This window comes from Juglans microcarpa x Juglans regia, chromosome 4S, assembly GCF_004785595.1.
Source record: "Juglans microcarpa x Juglans regia isolate MS1-56 chromosome 4S, Jm3101_v1.0, whole genome shotgun sequence".
NCBI lineage: Eukaryota > Viridiplantae > Streptophyta > Magnoliopsida > Fagales > Juglandaceae > Juglans > Juglans microcarpa x Juglans regia.
This window is the reverse complement of record NC_054601.1, coordinates 27,000,025-27,018,848: the sequence shown is the minus strand read 5'-3', so window position 1 is coordinate 27,018,848 and position 18,824 is coordinate 27,000,025. Positions and strand designations below refer to the sequence as shown.

At 36.6% G+C, this 18,824-nt stretch overlaps 3 protein-coding genes and 1 non-coding gene across 6 annotated transcripts; all 4 read right to left on the bottom strand.

The window, feature by feature from the left end:
• Positions 1-493: 493 nt before the first annotated feature.
• On the bottom strand, positions 494-656 carry LOC121263899. Its single transcript, XR_005940383.1, has one exon. It is a non-coding gene; the product is annotated as a U1 spliceosomal RNA (small nuclear RNA).
• Positions 657-2,947: 2,291 nt separating this feature from the next.
• On the bottom strand, positions 2,948-6,214 carry LOC121262790 (protein translocase subunit SecA 1-like). Of its 2 annotated transcripts, none has more exons than XM_041165390.1 (5): positions 5,773-6,214; positions 5,419-5,567; positions 4,973-5,134; positions 3,867-3,982; positions 2,948-3,251 (listed from the first exon to the last, which is right to left on the bottom strand). In XM_041165390.1, exons 1-5 carry the CDS (start codon positions 6,002-6,004, stop codon positions 3,233-3,235), a joined length of 678 nt encoding a protein of 225 aa, XP_041021324.1. In that variant the 5' UTR covers positions 6,005-6,214; the 3' UTR covers positions 2,948-3,232. The 2 variants fall into 2 exon arrangements, with proteins under 2 accessions (XP_041021324.1, XP_041021325.1); XM_041165391.1 differs by having other exon boundaries at positions 2,948-3,230; positions 3,862-3,982; positions 5,773-6,197.
• A 122-nt stretch (positions 6,215-6,336) lies between these two features.
• Positions 6,337-9,204, bottom strand: LOC121262789. Its single transcript, XM_041165389.1, has 2 exons — positions 8,563-9,204; positions 6,337-7,236 (listed from the first exon to the last, which is right to left on the bottom strand). Exons 1-2 carry the CDS (start codon positions 8,898-8,900, stop codon positions 6,585-6,587), a joined length of 990 nt encoding a protein of 329 aa, XP_041021323.1. The 5' UTR covers positions 8,901-9,204; the 3' UTR covers positions 6,337-6,584.
• A 1,145-nt stretch (positions 9,205-10,349) lies between these two features.
• LOC121263275 (kinesin-like protein KIN-14U) lies at positions 10,350-14,740 on the bottom strand. 2 transcript variants are annotated; one of them, XM_041166075.1, is made up of 10 exons: positions 13,535-14,740; positions 13,348-13,431; positions 13,101-13,262; positions 12,882-12,988; positions 12,623-12,807; positions 12,356-12,520; positions 12,045-12,263; positions 11,793-11,830; positions 11,402-11,529; positions 10,350-11,317 (listed from the first exon to the last, which is right to left on the bottom strand). In XM_041166075.1, exons 1-10 carry the CDS (start codon positions 13,752-13,754, stop codon positions 10,706-10,708), a joined length of 1,920 nt encoding a protein of 639 aa, XP_041022009.1. In that variant the 5' UTR covers positions 13,755-14,740; the 3' UTR covers positions 10,350-10,705. The 2 variants fall into 2 exon arrangements, with proteins under 2 accessions (XP_041022009.1, XP_041022010.1); XM_041166076.1 differs by lacking the exons at positions 13,348-13,431; positions 13,535-14,740 and having other exon boundaries at positions 12,882-13,023; positions 13,101-13,232.
• Positions 14,741-18,824: the final 4,084 nt, after the last annotated feature.

Genomic DNA, 18,824 nt, shown 5'->3' with positions numbered 1-18,824 from the left:
TGAGGTAGTTGTCGACCTTTAGGAAGTTTTACGAGATGGATGATGCATACCTTCGATAATGAACAGAGTTGTGTTGAGCTACCAAGAGATTATACTGATGTCAAACGGGACTGACTATTTTTGAAGATCTTCACTGAAAGGGGATGGGCAAAATCAGACTCACCTCTGTCGAGTTTGCCTCAAGAAAAAGATGGCTTTTCTTTGTTGGTGTAAGATGGAAAACTGGAATACACAGTCCACTAGGATATGAACCTCTCACAAGTTCATACATAGAAGAAGGCGTCAGATCAGTTTGAACTAGAGACGATAGGTTGATGTAAGATGGCATGGTTCGAGAGCAGATAATAAAATGGCATGGTTTGCCTCGAGAAAAAGATGGCTCCTTTGTTGGTGTAAGATGGAAAAGTGGAATACACAGTGCACTAGGATATGAACCTCTCACAAGTTCATACATCGAAAAAGGCGTCAGATCAGTTTGAACTAGAGATGATAGGCAGGGGCCGCGCGAACGCAGGCCCCCACTGGCACAAATTATGACGTAGGCTCTCCCACATTGGGGAGACCTTAAGCGAGCACCCCTCCCAAAGTGCAATGGAGGTCACCAGCCTAGGCCATGAGCCTTCTTGATCACTCATTGACCCCGTCCAGGTAAGTATGTTTCTTTTTCTTGCTCATTTCCTTTTCAAAGGTCATACTGGCTCCCATTCAAACTCATGCTTTCGATGTGGGATATGAATAACGGACCCGGTGCTTGGATGCATTGAATCTCAGTCCCATCCTTTTCTTCTTCTTCTTTTTTTTTTTTTTTTTGTTTCCCCTCTTTATTTTTTCATGGTAATTATCTTTTGATATTCTTCTTTTAAAGTATGATCATTGTATTAACCTTTATATCAAGTTGTATATTTTATTTAAATTCGAATCATTCATGGTAGAAATCTTATTACATCTGCAATCGTGCATGGTTGGATTATTGTAAGAAATTTAAAGCTACCTAGCGTCTTAATCCTCCTAACACAACAGGGCTCGATCTTGTGAGCATTGTAATGAATTTCAAAATGCTAGCTAAGTCCAGGTATCGGTTGTGTAGCGGGAGGGAAGCCTGATCTGGTAATCAAGACAGAAAGTTGTTGCCTTATGAGTCTAGCTAGCTAACTAGGAAATGCACAGCCAATTCTCTTATTGTCAAGGAAATGTATGCATTACTTGCATGCTGATCAGGTCATGATGAGGTACTACTGATCATTATACTTGGCTGGAAAAAGACTAAAAGAGATCAGTAACATATTGTAATTCATATGATGATTATGTAGTTTAGTGTAATTAGCTAGGCTCAGAAAGAAAGCATGGTACCTGTCCCAAAATATATGATAATTTCACATGTCTACCTTATATATTAGCACATATGAATATATAACAACACACACACACACACACACTAGCAGCAGCTATAATCTATGGAACAACATAATTTGTTCCTAACTTACTACTACTTCTGGCCTTCTAGGTAGGCATTGCAGTACTCATTAATGCATGGGATGGTTCCCAATTAATTTGATCACATGATGATCAACACCTGTATGCACAAAAGCACTGCTTAGGAACACCAGGTGCAGTGTATAAGTCGCACATTCCTTTTCCACTGTATCGATTTTTACAATCTTCCCAACAATGGTTACCTCCCTTGCAGTTCCACACTTTATGGCAGTCTTTTGCTCCTGCCATGGCCACCACTATTCTCTTATCTATTCACTCAGAAAATACAAAGAAAAAAAGCCATTAATCAATCTACATATATACATACATACATATATATATATATGTTGTATGGGTCTTACATATATATATATATATATATGTGCAAACTGTGATGATTTTGAAAGAACACAGACTACCAAGATTTTGTACTCTGCGCACAAAACTACTAAAACTGACATCACATTCACCTCATACTACTAAAAACAGGCACTTTGCACACTCTCTTAAAATCCGACTCTCAAGATTGTATCATGTTACTTATCTTTTATCCATCTTAAAAATCGAGATTTAAATATATTGGCTTTGATAGTTTGAGGTGCAAAGTATAAAATTCCTTGTAGTTTGAGGTTTTAAGTGTATTTTTTTCTCAACGTTAATTCTGTGTCTATCAGAGTCCTAAACTCAAAGAGAGTGCACATGCAGAAGATAGGACTAGATGAGACATGCGTGGATGTGACATTAGATGGGAAATATATCCAAGACCTTATGTTGTGATTAAGAAAGGAAAATCAAATGAATCATGCGAGTAAAATGGAGAATATTAATGAACAAGTTTGAAACATGTACCGCAAATGATCACCATGAGGACGGCAAGGAGGAAGTAGAAGGTATAGAAGGTAAAGAGTTTTGCCATCTCTGATCATGAGGTGCTCTCTCTCTCTCTCTCTCTCTCTCTCTCTATATATATATATATATATATAGGCAGTAGTACTTAGAAAGAATCTTTTATATTCTTTATCCACCAAAGAAGAGAATGTACGTATTATGTCACGGAATGGTATGATATATGCAAGAATTAAAGTTCTTCTAATGATGTTCTAGTTTGGTTGTGGGGTTACTTTTTAGAACTTGTTTTATACAAGAATATATATGACACTCCTTTGTCACTTCAGAATCGTTTTATAGGAGTGAAAGGTTTTGTGACTCTTGATCTTTCAGAGAGGCAAGCTTCTAGATTTAGCTTATTAAATTAGGACAGATTTGAAACTTTTTTTTAATAACCCATTGTAAGTGGTGGCTTTACTTTGTAATATCTTTCAAGAATAGCAAGGTTAAGTTTACCATATAAAGCCCTCAACTATTTGTAGACTAATTGTAATTTGAGTGGTTATTGACATGAGCTAGCCTGTTGTAGAACTTGTCAATACGTTTAGTGTGTATTGGGGAATTAATGTGACCCCTTCACAAACTGGAGATTTTATTATTTTCCACATAATTCGTTCACTCAATGATGTGGAAACAGAAGCAACCACGTCGGTTAAAAAACCATCTGATCGTCAGTTCCCTGAAAGCATACGATGGCCTGTCTGCTGGTTAACTTGTCCAACAAACTGTTGTACACCAAAGAGCTCCAACAAATAATTCTTTGAGACAGTTGAATTCACCATCTCTGTGAAACTCTAATACCCAGCACTTGAATCAAGGTTTTTTTTCCCCTGTAAATGTAGTTCTCCAATCCCCTCAATCCTTCCCGCCTTTAATCCTTCCCGCAGCACCTTCAAAACAAAGAATATAGAGAAAATAAAAGTGCTTAAGATGTTTTCTAAAATGCACACCCTGATCCTCTATAGCCAAAAGTTTATCTGAGCAAATTAACTAGCTTATGGAAAATAATGAACAGCACACAAAGCTAAAGAAAATTCCTAGACTAGTTAAGTACAAAAGGTTTCTTGAGTCAAATTACTTAGCTATTTATTATGGGAAGATTTTTTTATTTTTTTATTTTATTTTGTTTTTTTATCAGTAAGTAGGAATTTTAGTAAATATAGGCAAAGCCAAGTACATGGGACATATACAAGAACCACACCTATGCATGACTGTCTAAAGATACTAGAAAATCATGTACGTTCAAGCCATTAAAGTCTATTACAATCGACCAATGGAATAATGGATGAAGAAAAAAAGTTCTAATCTAATAAAATGCATTTTGTTTCATGAGAGAGTGAGCCACAAAAGAAAGTCTATATGATAGTAAACCACATGTGGCATACATGGAATAATAGTATCTACTGAAATTTAAGAAACTATTTAACACCTAATCTTGTAATCTACATGACTATCGAAATGGAGTAGGAAAGATTACTCAAACGGTTTAAACACAGAAGAAGTACCGTTTGTATCTCTTCTTGGAACCACAAGGGCATAGAGCATTCCTACTGATTTGCCCACTCTTGGCCAAATTAGACCTGGCAAGATCCAATGGTGTCGTACCCACCAGCTTCTGCACCTACAGATCATAAGGTACAAGTAATTGTAAGTGTATTTTCAGCTTCTGTTTCTAAGGATAAAGAAAACTACCATGCATGTACTCCATATTTTACACAGCCAAGCAGCGTGTAACTATGTCATATTTTAGACCCCAGGAGTAAATAAATGGTGAGATAATAGCATAAGTGGCTCTAGATAAATCTACTCATCAATGCATGTATTTGAAGTAACAACATAGGGAAGACAGTAAACCATGCTAGCTCAAGGAAATTTCTGTTGCAGGGTGATAAAGTTCACATTGATTCACAGACAACACAAGTGCAAACTTGATCTGCATAGATTTTTAAGCTGATAATAGCAACTCTAGATGTTGTCCCATCTCGCTGGGATAAACTATGGTAGACTGTCTTCGTAAGCTCTTTCTACTTTTCCCATGCGCCCCCCTCCCTTCCCGGCCGAGGCAGAGTGAGGAGAATGAAAAAGTAGAAAGAGCCTACATAGACAGTCTACCATAGTTTATCCATACAGAGATTTAATAGAATTCAATCACCCACCACCATCTTTTTCGTCATTGTTGTGTATAATCGTTCACAGTTTATGTTTCCAATATCCAATAGCACTTTTTTCTTCTTATAGAAGTCCCAACATTCAATACTACTTTTATTATGATCAATAAAATCTTGTTTACCGATAAAAAAAAAAACTTTCAATACTACTTTCTTCTCAATTCGCATCACTCTTCATCCGGGACTACTATTTCTTCTAGTCCTAGAGGACGCCATGTTCCTCTAAATACAAGAATTCAGACACGTGAATGTATGGGTGTCTGCATATTCTAAAAGTTAATTTTCCCAAGTTCACAAATTTAAAATCAGAAAAAAAAAAGAGTGGTTTCAATTAGTACTTTTCACAGATATACAAAGTTAATAAGGTTTCTACCATACATATGGAGAATACATCACAAACAATTTGGCAGTGAGAAAAATAAGGCAAACTGAGAGAAATCTACCTCAGCAATGCTCTTTGGCATCGGTTTCCCTTCTTCTTTTAACTTCTCTATCTTCTTTTGTGCTTCTTTAGCCCATGTAAACTTTGCAAGTGCATTCTCTACGTCCGCTATCGGGCAATTACAATGCTTTGCCGTTTCTTGTTTATGAGCACTTTGAAGATTCTACATATAAATAGACCTAAAACCAAAATGAGAAGATTTTCCCCGACAGAATCTCACAAAAAAAGTTAAACCAGTGTAGCAAATCCCAAGATACAAATACTTGAGCTGCATTCCCAACCTTACGGCCAGGAAATAGAAAAACTTTACAGCTAGAGTGGCAGACACCCACTTTGAAATTAGCTACGAAGAGGGAAATTGGGGGTGGACATTATGGTCGTGATATAATTCCTATGTTTACGTTAAGACTATATGTAAACAATCAGAATTCTATAGAGAAAACCAACCTCTCCAGTAGGATCGAAACCTCCAAGGTGTCGAATTATAGCTTCCTGCTTCTCAAAAGCATCTGAAAATGTCGCCTCACTGCTTCGACCCACCATATATTGCTTGAATGCCCCTAACCTTCTCGCATTCTTCAATTCATCCGCAAACCCTGCAATCAAACAACAATAACAATAAAAAATAATATGGATCGCATCGACCAAGTAAATTTTGCACAAAAATAAAATAAAATGGGTTCGTCAAAAGTAACCAAGATGTGAAGCACATCAATAGCTATGCAATTAAAAACACAACAATTTAGCAAACAAATAAAATAAAAATAACCAGAATGATATGGCGGTTATGTGGGCACTCACGAAGGAGCGTGAACGATTCGGAGCTGATCTGGGGTTCTTCCGGGTTGTTCTTCTGCCCGGTGAAGACCCCTTTGATCCTGTCCATCCATGAGCCCTGAAGCTGTGAGGTGGAGAAGATCGAGCGATGCTGTGACAGAGTTAGGTGACGGAATCTGGAGGAAGAGAATAAGGGGAAGGATGAGAAGTTAGGGAAACTCCTGTAAGTGCTGGTAAGGATTCGTGAAGAAGGCATTCTTGGGTTTTGGCGCCGGATTCTGAGCTCTCTCTCTCTCTCTCTCTCTCTCTCTCTCTGGTTAGTATTAGGGTTTATGATTTAGTCCATGGGGTTTTACGTTTTCAGATTGTGCGTTGATTTAGATAATAGAAACGACGCCGTTTGAAGACGAAAATGTATGCTTTCAGACCAACGTGTTTTGAACAAAAATGTGATCTTCACCAGTAATAGGAGAGGCCCCGATAACTGAGCTCAATGCCTTGAAAAGTTGCCCAAGTTGTTTGCAAAAACAATGGGTTAACACCTCTTTTTTGGACATTACATAACGTCACAACTCCATACACAAAAAGTTACAAATTGCAATGAATACTTCTACCACAAAATACAAGGCATGTTCAATTTTGCGTTCAAGAAAATTACTTGCTAAAGATGAAGCCCCATCAATTTGTCAGCCCTCTTTCTTGTACATATATTTATCAACAGCAAGCTGAAAACTTGACATTACTTATAGCCTTTTGTTTGCAGTAGTCAGAGGCCACTCGAAGCCTGTTTCCTAACTATGAACAACCTTCCAGGAGAAATTGCATATTTCCAAGTCCTAAGCCCTTGATCGCCTAAACTCAAACCAGATCTCATAGTGATTAAAAAGCAAGCTATCGTGTGTATGCTTTCCAACATACTCCAGCCCCAAACTCCCCAGCCGTTTTGTACACTCTTCACCTCCCAAACGGGAACAGAACTTTATGTTATGGGACACAAAGATTCGCCCATCATAAGGTTTCACTTTAGTTGCTAACCTTTCCAATCCAACCCACACAAGCCTATCGGGTATGTGAAGAAAGACAGCACTAGCATAGATCAAATCATACACAACTTCCGAAAATTTGGTTAAATCCATATCCTCCCCTTTCACAATCAAAGGCCGCTTGTATAGAAGTCCTTGGGACGGAAGCTCGTATCGAAATGCAGCCATCAGAGATAGCTCATCTCTTTCGAGACAATTGTAATGCTCAGGATTGAGATAGCGAATGAAATGCAAGCCAACTCGGAGGGTGCCGCAGCCAATTTCAAGGACATGTGAGTCAGGCACAAGGTGTGTAGATTGTGCAAGGAACTCAAACACATCTCGGCCCCCTGCCCAGGGCTCACCATAGTTGCTGTGGTGTTCTTCAACAAGAAGCTCTCCAGGGCAGGGTAGGGCAGTGTGGTTGTTTGCTTCAGGTCCTTCATAATGTGATATGCCTTTGAACCTGGAAAGGAGAATTTGGTTACAGTCTTGATAGGGTTTGTCATAGAAACTCTCAAAAAAGGGAAAATGTACAAACCCTACTACCCTAGTATGCATATCAAACACATAAGCCTACCTGTACACAGCAAACACACATGCACACATGAAATCAACATGTAGGACACATAAAGAATGCTGAAGCTGCAAGAAATGACCAAACAAGCACTATATATAATTTATGACCAAACACTCACTGTGGTTGTTAACAAAACTTTTTGTAAATAAAAATTTTATTAGAAACCACAACGAGGAGAACAACAAAACTACATGTATGAATAAAAAAAAGAAGAAAAAGATATCAATTCCAGTCTATGTTTTGTATTATTTTCTCAGGTTCCCACTGCTCTAAGTTCTAAATTTTTTTATCATCTCTCTGTTTCTGAACTACAGAGTACAGAGTAATCAAATGATCTTTTAGGAATACTTGAAGCCAAGATCCATCCGACCCAGCGTTAAACAACAAGCCAAGACACAGGGTAACGCATCTGCCAGACCTAAGAATAGCGTAAAAACAAACAAAACATAAGTCACCCTAACCGAAAAATAAGTGCACTAATCATCTGAGTTTGTGGAAATTGTAGAACCAGTATTCAGAGTTACCACTATGATGCTTATAGTATCCAAGTATCTCTTGTTTCCCAAACGCAAACAAATAGTGCAAACACAAAGCTTATTTCAGAAAACCTAGCCACTGTTTTAAAACAACAATAAGGTGAATAATTTATAATTTCCAATGAAAGCACTGAGCATTGTAGGTATGCGTGCGTATGAGGGAGAGAGACTTTCCCAGAAAGGTTTCTCCACAAATTTCCTTGCATTTCCTCTCAAATTCATATTGTTCATCCTTTTTTATGAAACCTTTGGGACCCACATTTCGACTAATCATTTTCCCGATTCCTCCTAATAACGTTTACTTCTTCAAACACACTCTTCCTCCCCCAAGTCACCTTCCTTACTAAACTCCCTGCCAACCCGCCAAATCACTTAATACCGACCCAACTTTCGCCCACCGCGGCCGCGCAACCTGTGAGGGGAGAATAAAAACAAACTGGGACAATTCCTGAAACAACTCATATAAATTTATAATACCCGCGCTAAGGATAAAGTTAAATCTCCAAAATCTCAATTGAGAGAGCAAATGATGAATGAATAAATACGTATGCCACAGACCCATGTAAATCTACACACCAACTCCTCCATCACCATACAAGATTTTGGAATATGTTCACACATAGACATACATTCACATATAGAAAGAGAGAGAGAGAGGAGGGAGGAGAGTACGTACTGCAGGAGATCTTGGAGTTGCTGGGCTCTGGAGCGGGGGTTGATGCCCTTGCGGAGGACGTTGTCTTGCATATGGAGGCCATTCACTCGGATCTGGTCCATGACCCACTCCACATCCTCCTTCGTCGTGGACACAGAAACACGGCCCGCGCCATCACCACCACCAACGGACACGGGGACATCGCCGCCGGCACCGGACACTCCCGCAGGGCAAGAACAAGAGGCTAGAGATGACAAGAGAAAGAACAAGAATATAGCGGCCACGGAGGCCGCCAGGACGAGCACTGGCACCGTTACCACAACGCCCTTCGGTGACGGCAAGGACGATGGGGGAGCCATGCGTGTGTTTCTGTGTCTTCGTCGCTGTGTCCGTTAGTTAAGTGTTATCTTTGCTAAAACAAACTCAAAATCTCAGATCGAGGAGGATTTTGCTTTGCGAAGCGACAACGTTTCTCCGATTAGTAACCGACAGCATGGGGATCAGAGTAGGAGGGGTTTGTTTTTCTTTAAGAAAAAAGATTATTATTTTTTATATGGAGAGGAATGTCGTGGACTGGAGATCGTCGTTTTGACTCCCATATCTTCATTGAATTTGAGGGCATTGGCCAAGGGGGTGGATGCACGTGAGGTGGGATCTGGGTTCTAAGTTGGTTTGAATTGAGAAATAGGTTGAAATCATCTCAATTTATCTTATTATTATTTATAACTATTCATAAATTTTAATTTATAAATCTCGTTACTATTTATAAATTATTTTATCTCATCTCATATCATAATTCAAACAAATCGTTTCTTTGCGCTTCTCCTTTCTATAAGCCAATGCAAATTGGGGGAATGCCTTTGAAATGAAACCAGAGTTCCTCTCTTTTTTTTATCAATAATTTTGTGTTGTAAAAGATGACAACCATTTATAACACTACACATGTCAAGTAAAGAAAAGAAAGCAGCCAATGATCGAGTAATTATGCTGAGGTGGATGGATGCAGTTTTTTCTGTTATGCTTGTGAATGCTATAAAAGGAGTCTAAGTGGCTCATTCCAATGTACTGTAATTCTGAGAGAAGATATACAGGAGAACGATAGAAAAACTCGTAGATGTAGATCATTAGGATTGAACCACATAAATCATTTGTGTTCTTTATTGTTTTCTTTACTGCTTGTGTGAAGTCTGTGAGTTTCTTGGCAAATCTTGGCAGAGCAATTCTGTTCTAGCATCAACACAGATAGGATAGAGTTCAACACTTTGCTACATCCAGAAGAGAAGCTTCTTAAATTCAATTTCTTGCAATTCTTTTGGCTCAACTGTATCTATATACAACATATATATATGGAATTGATAATCATATGAACAACTTAACCTTGACTATCATGGGATTTCGTATTGAATCGGATTTTTGGAATCCTAGAAAAGTATTTTATTAATGGTGAATCACAAACATTAATATATGAACACTGTTATTTCTTTTCCTTTATAAATTTTGTTGACCAAAATGAGACATTGATGAGTAGCTAGAAGGATGTGTTGTGCTGAATGATCGGGATGGTCAGGCCTCAGGCCCCAAGTCTAGGTTTTGATTTCGGTGATGCCAGAAGAGCAAACATGCCATTGCCATGAAGATCAACAAAACGTAGTTTAAGAGGACAAGACAAGTTTGATATTGGATTAGAGGAGGATAAAGACAAGTAAATTAATGTGGTTTGGCAAAGTGTATACATAATAACCAAAAAAGGGGTGGGATTGGGAACAAAATCATAGCTGGTTTCCCAAAGCTGGGCTCTGCATTTGTGGTTTTAGGAATAGTAGTAATCAGATTATTGAAAAAAGTCATACATCATGTCATCATTACAAACTTCAAACAAAGTTGCTGATCGTACTTGGGTTACAAAAATCACGTTAACAAATCATTAACAGGACCCAACAAGGCTATACAACCAACCCGACAACAAAGATTAGCAAACAAGCAACTTAAAACAGATCCAAAATCTGTAAGCCTCGGCAAAGCAACCAATTACCACATTAAAATTTAATGGCACAGCATTCCCCAGTATAACGTTTTCCTGATGAAAGAATGTGAACCTCAAAAAACAACAGACACACATTATCCAAATTCACCAGAAGAGCAGCAATCAGTCATCTTTCACGACCTAGATTATGTCAGACTTTCTTCTTCTATGATGATAGAGGGTAACTCTAAAGTTTGGATCCGATGCAGTGACCATCTTGCTCCGTGGCAAGGTGTCTAGTTTTGTATCTAAGCCATTGCATTTGGGACTCTCTCTGAGGAGAGTACTTGTCTCAGCATATCGTGATTTTCTATTGGAGTTCTGTAAAATTGCCTTGAAACGCAGATCTGAATAACTAAGTGATTGGGAAGCTGGAAACTGGATGGAACTTCTAGCCCCTGATCTGAAACTTCTCGCTCTTCCAACGATCTCTTTTTCTGCAGCACCTTGCCTTTGGCGACTTGCCACAGTAGATGTCATGAAACGAGGCTGAGAATTGGAAAGATTTCTTTTTGTAACTTTCTTTGAATTTCGAGGTGTTCCCATGGCTTCTTTTAAATCTTCTTTGGTGCTCATGGGCGTCTTCACTTCATCTTCAATAAGTCCATAATTAGCTGAGAAAAGCCTTTTGTTTTCACTTAACAGGATTTCAGCCTTTTGTATTTCATTCCCAACTTCCTGACATGCTTCTTCAGCTTCTCTCATTTCTTCTTCAAGAAGCATGATCTTTTTTTCTCTCTGTTTCTTCAATTCCTGTGTATGCATCGAAACAAGTATCAGTTACAAGAATGTGTTTGCACAGATACCAACACCAGATAAGAAATTTGAGAAGCCTACCTCTGGAAATTCTCTATATGACTCTACGCCTCTAGCTCTCTTTGCAAAGCTCAAAGAACAGATCGTCTCTCCAGTATCTTCTTCACATGGGCTTACAAGCACAAGCATTAAAACCTTTGAGCCATCACCTATACCAATTGATTGTAAGAGAATAGGGTAACATCTCCTAAAAACAATTCCTTTCTGCTAAAACAAGCAAAGCATTTTTAAGCACAAATGCATAGTTTAGTCTTAGAGGGGAGTCATCAATGTATAAAACAGCTAGAAGCTTGATTGTCTATTATCCTACGTCTCAATTGTGCTAAAGAATAAGCTCATTACAAAATGGTATCAAAGCTTGCATCGTTTCTAATATTTTGAGGATGCAATAAAGAATAACATAGCATGTTACCTAAGGAATCCTTGAGGATTTGAGTTAGCTTGCTATTCCTGAAACAGTGAAACCAAAGATATAGAAAATAGAACTGAGTTGGAGTTCCAGAATAATTGGTAGGAAAAAGAACAACTTAGAAGGCTACTCCTTGCGATTGAAAACTTACAAACTGTGTTTGGCAATTGTAAATTTTGGGATCCATTCTTGGCTTATCTAACAAGAATGAAAAGATAACTAAAGACGAGAGTCAAATCTTATCAGAGTACTTGCCTGTAAGGCACATAGCTCCTCTTCTTTCTCAAAGCAGCAATAACATCACCTAAAGCTGAAAGAGAGAGATTTATGGCCCGCCCTTCATCAAGTGTAAGTCCAGTGGCACCTGTTTTCAATAATCGCTCACTTCCTCCAAGATCAACCATCCACAGTTTGCTCACTTCTGCTTTAGCTTCGGAAGCATCCCCACGTCGATACACGTTGATCCTTGTAAGGCTAGATATATAAAGCTAAACAGATAACGTAATTATCAAACCAAATTAATCCATCAAGACTATCTGAAAAACGTATCTAGACCCATAACCCACCAGTGTGATCTGCTAGATGCCTCATTAACACTAGTCCAAGAAGTGGCTCTAACACGTCTCCCTTTAGTATACCACCACCTGGCCGTTGCAAAATCTGGAATTGGGACATCTGTGAGACCCTCAATTTCCACCAAACCCTTTGAATCTGTTTGTATGTTGAGGTTGCTGTAGTAGAATTAACCAAATCAAAGCAGTCAATGTAATAAATTGCCCAAGAAGTTAGTTGTGCATGAAGAATCTATATGACACATTAGATTATAGATATACCATCGTGCTAAAGCCTCATATGCTCTGCAGGATGACTTTGGAGCCAGCAAATCTCTAAGATTACCCATGTACACCTCCAGCATACTCATTGAAAATGTCAAAGAATGTGAGTTATTCAAAGAGGCTTGATTGAAGAGCTCTTTCAGAGCTCGAGGAAGAATTCCTGGTTTCTCGTTTGTCCCATCCTGCAGATTCATTACAATCCATTATTCAGCCATGAAAATCCAGCAATAACTAGATCCAAATATCAATTACTCACCATTGTAAATGTCTTCCCTGTGCCTGTTTGACCGTAGGCGAAAATGCACACATTATGCCCATCAAGAGCAGATTTGAGGATCGGTTCCACCTCAACAAAAACATCGTCTACAGAAATCTCAAGCAGGATACTCTTACTGAAACTGCCCAAATTGTTAAAAAAAAAAAAAAGATAAAAAAATATAATCAAGACTTTGACAGATTGAAATTGTACACTAACCTTGGCTTGCTTGTTGCAGAAAAACTTTATCAAGTTCAAATTCTTTCCTTATTCCAGCCAACTGAACCACGATCTTCTCCGACCCAGTCGAAATGGGTCCATGAATTCTTCTCTTGTCTGTCAATAGGAATGGTCGAACACGACAAAATACCCGAATGCTGCCTGAAAATTGAATTCGATGCTATATCAGAAGGAAGAAGAAGGTAATTTAAAAAGAAACCCTGATTAAGCCAACCATCACAATTACCTTTGATGTCTAATATCTTGTTCAATGCTTCTCTCCGCCGTTTATCCAATAACCGCCGCTTCAACCTCAACTGAGCAATCTCCTCTGAAGAAACAATTCAATGCAAAACGTTAATATCATGGCAATGATCTCTACTGCTTGGTGTGGGGTAATCTCCCGTAACTGAAAGCCGAGATGAAAATAGTACCTTCTAGATTCAATATCGACTGCTCAAGCTCGTTCTTTACGTGCTCAGGAACGACATTGACATCGGTATAGATAGCGGGAATCGATGGTGAATTGAGCAACTCAGAAACCGGTGAGAGCCCAAGGGAATCTGGGTTTGATCCCATTGGGGATGATTTCAAGGACTCCCTCGCATCTTCTAAAGGCAATGAGATCTGTTCTTTTTCAGCGGGAATGGACATTTCTCAGCCAAACAAAGCAATCCACCAAGACCAGCACTGACCCTTTTCCAGGAAATGCAATGTTTTGAAACACAAGCAACACTTTCTGGCTGTAAAAATGCTCCAACAAAAGCAGAAAATGAAGCACTTTTTTTTTTTTTCCCCTCCTTGCGAATGAAGCTAAATATACTTTTTCCAACAAAATCCAGAAATTGAAAAGATGTATAACTGCTACTTTGAGATGAGTTATGTCCCAAAAAAGACAACAACCAAAAAAAAAAATCGGAGACAGCTGACCCAACAAAAATATATATACACGACTGACCCGTACGAAGACAACAAGGCTAGAGAGAGAAATTCTTTACACTTCAAAGACAAGGACAAGAGGTCATAACTAGCATTAACATAAATCAGTTATTAGACACGACAAAAATCTGTGCTAACTGACCTCTATTCGAAGAAGCTTCAACATCGAAAACCAGAAACACCTCCAAGAATGACGAGAAAATAAATCAAGACGAAGTAGAACAAACGTTCAAAATACCCAAAAATTTAATAAATAACTATAAAAACTCGAGAAATTCAAGAAACTACAAAAATCTGCAAGTTAATATGAACTGAGAATAATCTAAAAACCAAAACCACTATCACAAACCGAATACTAAAAATAGGCAATATGGAAGCTGGAGCAAAGCTACGTTGGTATGATTATAAATGACCCAGAATTGCACCTCTAGAAGCACAAGACTTCATTACCGAAGGAGAGAAGAAGAAGAAGAAGAAACCCTAGCCTTCAAACAAGAGAACAATCAGAAGTCGAAAACTGAGCACAAATTTTCAAAAACCATAGAAAATATGGAAACCCCAGAAGGAAAAAGCACGTGGGTTCGGGTTTATTTCAATGATTGAACACTACAAAGGCCCGGATTTGGAGGTGACACTTCTCCAGTACAGTTAAGGGACACGAAGTTTAATAAAAAAAATATTTTAATGTAAGAATCTTTTTGGTGGTCCAGATCTAAATGTGGCGAACACCAAACTGAAAAGAAAAAGTCTTGGAGGAGCGTCAAGAGCTTAGAGTGCAAAAAAGTCTTGGTTCCAGTTCCTGTTGGTCTTGCCACGTGGAGGACACATTGAATTTGCTGATGTGTTGGTATTTTATTGGGTAGTTGAGTGGTGGAAATATTGCTTAGGTTACTATTTTTTAACGGTTTTACCGAGATGGAAACTTGCCGTAGACGGTAATTTTGACTGATTTAGTTATATAAAATGAAGCTATCCCATTTTATCTTAAAAAATTATTATAATTTTTTTAAATTATCATATAAAATATAATAAATAATTTAATTTTTTTAAATCTTGATAGTACCTTAAATATTTTTAACTACTCTTATTACTATTTTTTATTTTATCATTATTTTTTATCTGTATTTTATTATTTAATATTTTATTATTATTTTTTCATTACTTTTTTATTATTATTCACAAATATTCTCAAACATTTTCACTATCCAAACGTAGTTGATTTATATTAAAAATTATATTACAACAATATTTCATTCAATTTTTAAGAAAATATTTCATCTTATTTCATCTGAATTGCATAACTAAAAAGGGCACAATGACTACACGGTATTCCAGATCACAAAATAATGGTAGAGTTGCCAAAAAAATTGTACACATATTTTATACTAATTTTTTAATTAGTTTTTATTTAATGGTTAAAGTAGTATTTTTTGATAATTTTATTATTTTATTATTTTAAAAAATATTTAAGAGGATTTAAAAAATGGTTGAAGGAAAAAAAGAAAAAAAAAATCAAATTACAATATTCGACACCCCTTCGGTCCCAATTTTTTTGTGGGAATGCGGTAATCTTTTAGATATTAATGTTAGATATAGTTTTATATATATATAAATTTTGTACATTTTTTTAAAAAAAAAGTAAGATTCGTTATTAAAAAAATAATTTTTTTATATAAATCTTAAAATTAAATAAAATTTATAAAATTTACACAATTTAAAACTGTAATATCATTTCTCTATTTAAAAATTCAAACATTTTCTACGACCATCGTACAAAGTTGTCGCTTTATTGGAACACCTTGAGAAGGCAGCAACCGGAGTAGTCTTTACTGTGCAAAATAAGTTTTTATGGGCTCACGACGAGTGATTGTAAAGCATCAAGCTCTTTCCATTACTAAAAGAAAAGGTTGCATGGGTGGGAGTAATTCTCAAATACATATACCAATCCAAATACAATCAATCGTGTCAAATACCATATATACAAGGGTTTTTAATATAATTCGGATATCCAAAACAAATAAATAGTAGTCGTTTTTTTCTAGTAGTTGATTGAGAATTGAGAATGGATTAATTGTCCACGAAGGCTAGATATATGGGATCAAAGTAAACTTGGCTATCATAAGCGTGCCTTCAACATTTCAAAGAGTTTAATACCATAAAAAAAAAAAAAAAAAAAAAAAAAAAAAAAAAAATACAGAACACATAACGTACACAAAAAAAAGAAAAGATTTTGTTGTTCATTTTGGTGATATTACCGTGACTATCAAATTTGGTCCTAAAAGCTAATTTACTATAGCAATAAATCAACCACTTTTGTATTTGCATAATCCTATACAACATATTTTGAGACTCTTGTGAGGGTGAAAAATAATAAAGTCAATACCGGGTCCAGCCATAGGACAAAAGTTATGGGTAAAGAACAAGAGATATGAGTGGAGGATATTACAGGCAGGTCGCAGGCTTTCAGAGCATCAATATGAGTAGTGGAAGTGGGAAGGGAAGGCTTCCTGACACATGCATTGACGAGCACGCGCAAATAGATATATAAAAGGCCTTCAACCAAATGACCAATAGATCAGCTTCTTCTTCCAAAGTTCTTCTTCTTCTTCTTCTTCTTCTTCCAAAGTTCTTCTTTCCCAGAGAGAGTTTTTATTTCCTCGACTTCTCCTTTGAAACCAGATACGCAGGGAGCTCCAGTGAAGGCTTTCTTTCCAGTAGATTTATTCCTAGGATCACCATTGTACAGATTAGAGGTGTAACCAGTCCGATTTTAGACAAAATCTAGAACCGAACTGGTATGTACCGGTTTTTCATTCAAAACCGATTACACCCCAGTTATCCTCCTAAACCGGTACATCTGGTTTTACCAGTTTCCGGTCCGATCCAGTCCAGTTTTTCAATTTTTTTAAAATGTAAAAAATATATAATAAAGTGTTACTTCTTATGATAAAATGTTATTAATAATTTAATATATATATTACGTTTAAAGCATATGATCAATTAAATTTTCATCTTTAAGATTAAAACTTTTATTTTATAAATTATAATAACATTATCTTATATATAATTATATTAATATTATATGATCAAACAAATTACAAATATTCATATTTAAGATTAACATTTTATGTTATAATTTATAAATTATAATATGAAATTATTTCATATATGATATATAATTATATATTATATATAAAAATTTAATATATAATTATATATTATATATAAAACTTATATATAAAAATATTTTGTATAATATATAAAATTAATTTTTATATATATATTTTTTCTAACCGGTCCGGTTCGGTCCAGTCCAGTTCCGGGAACTACAAAATCGAAACCGGACCGGTTCCGGCCGGTTTTCATAATATAGGAACCGGTTTTGGACCGGACCGGTTCAAAACCAGACCAATCGGTCCGGTCCGATTCGATCCGGTTCGGTTTTTCGGTTTAAATTTATACCTCTAGTATAAATAGATATGAGAGACTGTAAACAATAATATTATAGTGAATTCTTCATTCCCAAATATTTGTAAACGTAGGCATTATGCCAAACTACGTAAATTCATGTGTCTATTTTCTCTTATTTTCTCTACTCATTTCACTGCCACGAACATACGTACTGACATTGTACAACTGCACCAGAACACTATCGGGGATACCAAACAATACCGAACAAGGCCCAAGTCGCCCCAGTGAGCCGAAAATGACTCTTTCTCCATTTCCGGCCTGTTGAACGATTTTTATAGCATCAACAACTCTATTAATCAAACACCCAATTAGATTTACATTTGTATAATCCAATGAGAGTGCTCTTAAGAGTCGACCGCTCTCATAGATTTCAACTCTCATTCTCAACTCATGATCAATATGAGTTTAAAGTTTCATTCATAACTTCTAGAACGTCTTCGATCGTAGCTACTCTGTTTAATGACTTCTTTTATAAATATAATGGATCATGAAATGTTGTGTTAGGTAATAGACTTATAAAATAATATAACTAATTTGGTTAACTATAGGGGTGAGATGGACCAAATGAGAAATGGACTAAAGGGTAGAGCATGGGAATGAGAAAGAAATGAGAAACACAGAACTTCAGAGTAACAGACAAGGCAAAAGTAAAATGGAAACACTCGAAGTAACAAGAAGCTTGTTTTAAGAGCAACATACCATGTGGAATGGGTTCAGAGAAGTAGTCAGTCGGATATATTCATTTTACCAACTGCACCACTCGAATATGGTCTTAAAGCTTCCTTTGACCACACCCATAATAGACTAGCATCCACGTGCAGCAGCATAATCTGGCCCGGTTTTTGAAGAATGAATTTAACAGCTCTGTGCTCGAGGGAAGATCAGCGACAAACCATCTAGAAATTGGCAATTTGGCAACCTTGCATCCTTTTGGCTGATTTACATCCAAGGTAGGATTGTGATTAAAAGCAAGAAATTTACAATCAACTTTATATTTTGTATGATCTATTTGTAATAAAGTCGTTATGGTCAAATTTACAACCAACTCACATCGAGCCAACGTCATTATAAAGAAATTCTCAATAGATTATGAACAAATTAGCTCAGGTAATAGAGAAATAAATTATGGCTCAAGTAGTTAAAAAACAATAATTTTAAGTAAAAATCAAATTATTAATTAATCTACAAAGTGTATTTATAAAATATTATTAAAATATAAAATATTATATTATTATTTTGACTTTAAGATAACTAATCTAACGTGGATTCACCTAATCAAAACTTAACGCTATAGTCAAAACTTGAAGTCCGAAC

Coding starts and splice junctions, on each gene's coding strand:
- LOC121263275 (XM_041166075.1), bottom strand. CDS start 13,754: ATGTCCATTCCCGCTGAAAAAGAACAGATCTCATTGCCTTTAGAAGAT. Junction 12,989..13,100: donor TCTGCAACAAGCAAGCCAAG/GTTAGTGTACAA, acceptor AGATTTCTGTAG/ACGATGTTTTTGTTGAGGTG. Junction 12,808..12,881: donor CAGGGAAGACATTTACAATG/GTGAGTAATTGA, acceptor ATGAATCTGCAG/GATGGGACAAACGAGAAACC.
- LOC121262789 (XM_041165389.1), bottom strand. CDS start 8,900: ATGGCTCCCCCATCGTCCTTGCCGTCACCGAAGGGCGTTGTGGTAACG. Junction 7,237..8,562: donor CAACTCCAAGATCTCCTGCA/GTACGTACTCTC, acceptor TCTCCTTTCCAG/GTTCAAAGGCATATCACATT.
- LOC121262790 (XM_041165390.1), bottom strand. CDS start 6,004: ATGCCTTCTTCACGAATCCTTACCAGCACTTACAGGAGTTTCCCTAAC. Junction 5,135..5,418: donor GTTTCGATCCTACTGGAGAG/GTTGGTTTTCTC, acceptor ATTTATATGTAG/AATCTTCAAAGTGCTCATAA. Junction 3,983..4,972: donor TGCCAAAGAGCATTGCTGAG/GTAGATTTCTCT, acceptor TATGATCTGTAG/GTGCAGAAGCTGGTGGGTAC.